The 5,014-nt window shown below is 34.4% G+C and overlaps 1 protein-coding gene across 1 annotated transcript; it reads left to right on the top strand.

Annotated features, from left to right (window-relative positions):
• The first annotated feature begins 2,928 nt into the window (after positions 1-2,928).
• On the top strand, positions 2,929-3,782 carry Tsp_08639 (hypothetical protein). Its single transcript, XM_003373865.1, has 2 exons — positions 2,929-3,047; positions 3,779-3,782. The coding sequence occupies exons 1-2, from the start codon at positions 2,929-2,931 to the stop codon at positions 3,780-3,782; spliced, it is 123 nt and encodes a 40-aa protein (XP_003373913.1).
• The last annotated feature ends 1,232 nt before the right edge of the window (positions 3,783-5,014 follow it).

The following is a 5,014-nucleotide window of genomic DNA, read 5'->3' as shown; positions in this document are numbered from 1 at the left end:
GTGGTGGATTCAGGTGAGCTTTGAAAATATGGACTTTGATCATTTGATACGGTTAGGGTCGCGTCGTGCAGTGTAACCCGTCGAACTCCTGCACACCACCCTATCTCACATTCCTCCTATCCTTGCACTGCTATTCTCAAGCATTTACTTATTCTAATACTCAAACTATAGCAGTGCTAAAAACTCACTATGCTCAAAAATTGTCCTTTGAAATGATCGACAAATTATTCAACCATTTCACTTTCCGCAAATGAACCCTAAACTCAACTCGAAAGGCATGGGACGTGAAAATGTTCAAATGCGGAAAGCCACTCAAGTTAATTATAATAATACTCATGATCTACATCCAGTTACTCTAATTAACAAACATCTGAATTAAATTCTCGATAACTTACAGCTCGAATTTATATAAATTACAGACTCAAGAACTCCTCAGTGAACTTTAGCTAATTAGCCTAACTCAAAGAATTATACTTACCAAACTTACCCTTGTCTTCTGGATGTCTTCTTTTATCTTCAATTCTTCTGTATCTAAATATATAAGAATTAATTTAATGAAATAATGCTATAATAAATAAAAAACAAAGCCGTTTTTATTGTTCTTCTTCGTCTGTCATCGTATTGAAACGCCATTGTTCATTCGCCGCACACCGCTCGCCTACAATCACTTGAAATGAGTTTCTAGAGCAACTAATAGTAGCCTCAGGAAAATTTACATAAAGTTCATTTCTATTGATTAACAAGTACGAAACGTATTTCTCATTTTCTTGAACAAATATTATGCAGGCCACGCATAAGCTCAAAAGCAAACAAATTGAAATGCAAATTCAAATTGAAACTGCACCACGCCTTTGTTTGAATAGATAAGATTCTTCTATATCTAATAACACACCTTACTCAGTAGTTAAAGCGGAAATAGATCGAGCAAACATCGCTGTCGATGCTTCTGTTAGTCAACAAAGTCAATTTAACTGGTGCACTGCTAATATGAAGTTAATTTTCAAACGGCCCAATTTGCATAAAAGACAGACACTGCGCACGTAGCGTTAAACACCGGCTTACGTAAGTTGGATATTCTACGTCAATATGAATCTGAACATAATGTCAACAAAAAATAAACAATGATTGGGCACACTGGTTGCGCCCTAAGACATGCAAAATTAACTAGATGAAAATTTTGATTTATCTAATGTCTTCATGGTGCAAAATTTAGAAAAAAATGTAAAGTGATAACAAAATTAAATTGAAAACGATTTCTATATAATAACGGTATTTTTCTGTCTTGCATAATAGATAACACTATACGTTTAGTGATATTCGACCTGCTAAGTCGAGAATGAAATTGAATGACATAAGCAAGTGTAAATTGAAAATTTTATCGTCTTCTCCAATTAAATCTAGATGATTACCTAAAATAGCAAATTGAAATATGGATTTGTCCAAAACCTTCAACGTTCAACTATACGTAATTGAGAATTTTGCTCTTAAAGTATTTCTAGTTTATCATATTGAATATTGCTCAAATACTTAAATATACATACATTCATAGTAAAACATCAGGAAAATAAGTTTCAGTACTAAACTTTCACCTGAATGTAGCATCATCTTACCTTGTTCACTTTGGTTACGCATCGCCACCGTTTATCGAACAGCATCGTAATAAAATAATAACTATGCGTGTGTATTGCTTAGTAACCTTCTTATCATTAATTTGGCGAATTAAATAATGTATCTTACTGTATATCTAATTATCGATTACCTTTCCATGATTTTATTTTTGATGTATGCTTTAACTTTATATTAAATGATGCTTTTACTTTTCCTCATTTTATCTGTTATATTTCCTTTTTATGCTTTGTATTCTGTGCTCATGTAAGATAAAACTGTCTGATGGAATTACGTCATTACTGACCGTGGTGCAGCCAAGCCGGCTATCATCAGTTGCATTAATACCTGCAGATTTTCATATACTTTTAATTTATTGCTTTGTGATTCATGCCTCAATTCCAGATATATTTTAATGTCGTTTGTCATTTTTGCCTTTTGTGCTTGTTTGCGAACAACGAGACGTCCAATAATTTTCTGCCAAGCTTCACATTCCCTCGTCAGCCCAACAAAAAGGTCAATCTGATTAACAGATACAATTTTCCAGTAGTCGCCACAAATGCATTTCCTTTCCATGGCTTCGCTATCTTGCACCTATTTTTCCAAAAACTCTGCCTACTTTATCATACGCAAATTTCTGTCCCACTTCTCAATGGCTTTCACTATGACACGCTTTATTCGTCCAGCGTACCTGTCTGATTCCTATATAAATCGCACTTTGACACTAAAAACTTCTTCTCCACCTTCCCCTCCTCGAACCTCCATTTCAGCTCCCAACTCCGTCACCCACCCCTACTATCTCCTCCCTCATAGAATCAGTCTGTCGATTTTTCATAACATTGCTGCAGGAAATGTTGCTCTTAGCTACTTTCTTTGATTTCCTGATTCTTATGTAAGTGGCACTCTCATAAAAATCTGAATGTGCTTGAAATTGCACGATCAATAGTATTTACTGATGTTGAAGTTGCTGCAAGATAGAATGTCTTGTATTGTGAAATCTTGTGCGGTCAAACCACACTTTACCAGCATAAAAATAATTATGGAGTAGAAATGAAACTGAAAGTGCATATTTATAGTTTAGTAAAAAGAAATTATACTCCTTCATTTAATTGAAATATACAGAGGCGTTTCATTTATAAAGAGGGGCGGATGTAGTACAGAAAAGAGTTACCATGTACATGTATTGGAATTGGAATATCAATTACGTGATAGAATAACTTCAAAGTTAATAATTTTAATTGTATTTCAAATGAACAACACGTTTCAATTCCGTTTGAAACTGAACTTTTATATTAGAAGATCAAGATCAATCGAAAAGACAGAATGAACGAACACATTACTTTAAGACCGTACAGTCGTTTTCCTGTCATGATAGTCCAGAAAAAGCTTTTTAGATATTTCACTGCAGTAAAGCTTCGTTCTGCGCTGGCTCAGTCGATTGGGTGAGTGACGAAAATCTGTAAGAGTAATGACACGATCGGGTAATAATCATTTGGGCGCAATGCAAGAGCATTAGGCGAATTAGCTGGATAATATTAAAGAAGTACGTTTTCCCATTTTCTTTTCAGCGTGTAATTTCACACGGCATTATTGCGGTGTTGAAGAAATTTGTCGAAGAACTACTGAATAACGTTCTCCAAGAAAGTTTCCCACACCGTCAGTGGGCAATATTCTATTTTCTTTTGGAACGCTAGATCTGTTCATCAGCCTAGATATATTTCGATTTCGTACAGCTTTTCAGCTGCTTCCCAAATTTCACGAAAACACTCCTCTGATTTAGTTCTCCATTCTTCTAGAATTTATTTTGTCTCAACATTGTAATACATCAAGGCGAGAGTCCTGGAGAGCTTTTGAAAGCGGCAAAGTTAAAGAAAGTACTTTGTTAAGAACCGCCAACGAAAGAACAAAACTGCCTCGACATACCGCAACTCGTAACTGCTCTGCTTTCGAGACAGTGCATTTTTCTGTGAGAATGAATACGCGATTATAACTGCTTCGTTTCAACGGCATCTCTATCTAGTGTTGTCATCGACCGTAGATATCTATTATTTTTGATTAGCATTTCTATCATACGCTGTCAATGAAAGAGACTTTTCACATAAGTGAGAGTTGCATAAAATTTTCAAAATACAGCCAAAAATCAATTCTAAATTTCAAAATAATTTATATACAGGTAAAACAATGTCTTCTACTTGCATGTTGCTTAAATGTTGCACGGTACGCTAAGATAAAATAAATTTAATGAAGTGAAAAAGTTGAAGTCCGACGATACAGAAGTAGCATCAGTTATGTTTGAAACTGGAGAAAGAATTCCGCGAGTTCCGTGACCATTACTAAAACGGTGAAGAAGTCACAGTAACTCACCATAGGAAGAAGCTAAGCAGAGGAGGTGAATGAAACTGCACATGAAAAATTGGTACCGGTATTTTGGATAAACTGTTGGACAAAATGTGGGATAATGGATTGGGCTGTGGCAGGGTTCATCAATTATTCAGGAAATTTCTCATAGATTCCATAGTACATTCATCTTGCACTATTTCTTGTTCACACTCCATTTGTGATTAACAGTTTGTTTGATGTCAATCGTATTTGAACTGATCGGAAGCCAACGAATGAAAGATCACTTACTTTGAAATTGAAGATAGTATTGATGAGAAGAGCTGAACGTGCTTCTTGACTGCTGCTCTAAACACTGAAAAACTAAATAATCATGAGGATTACATTCTTCAAATTTGTTCAAGGTCAAGTGGAAAAAATTAGAATATGACATCGCCCTATGTGAAATCACTGCACAATTAGTCCTAATAGCGTAATAACATCATCACAATCAAAACTTTTACTAATTATAAAAGTTATTAGGTTTGTATTCAACCTTTATGTAATATTATGCAATGTAGATCAATATATTTTCGACTGTTGATTTGAAGACTTGTTGTTCTTCATAAATTGAAATGAAAGAAAAAGAGCATAACGTAAAAGGAAAAAAATGAGATACCTCGAAGAAAAAAATATTGTGAATTGTGAATAGCCATATTGTGAATATTTATTACAAAACGTTTAAATGCTTGAGCGAAAAAAACATCTCATCTAAATAAAATTTGTTCCTGACTTTGCTTTATCGCTTACAACATCCTTAAAACGTAAAATTTTTTAAACGTAAATTGTTTGATTAATTGCGCATCTGAAATGAGAATTCGTCAAAAAGGAAGAGATAGTAATGCAAATTTTATGCAATATTGGGTTTGTTCTTACTGGGTCCTACTTTTCTCTTATTGGTCTTTACCCACGCTATTTTATTGGACCGTCAAATCTTTGTCCTATTGGTTTTTATTTTATTGGGCCGTGAAGTCTTTGTCGTATTGGTTTTCCTCGTCTAATTGCTCATTGATTCCAACTCTTCAGTTGTGAT

This window comes from Trichinella spiralis (genome assembly GCF_000181795.1).
Source record: "Trichinella spiralis strain ISS 195 chromosome Unknown Scfld6, whole genome shotgun sequence".
NCBI lineage: Eukaryota > Metazoa > Nematoda > Enoplea > Trichinellida > Trichinellidae > Trichinella > Trichinella spiralis.
Note: the sequence above shows the minus strand (reverse complement) of the source record. Positions and strands in the feature narration are given on the sequence as shown.

Coding starts and splice junctions, on each gene's coding strand:
- Tsp_08639 (XM_003373865.1), top strand. CDS start 2,929: ATGAACGAACACATTACTTTAAGACCGTACAGTCGTTTTCCTGTCATG.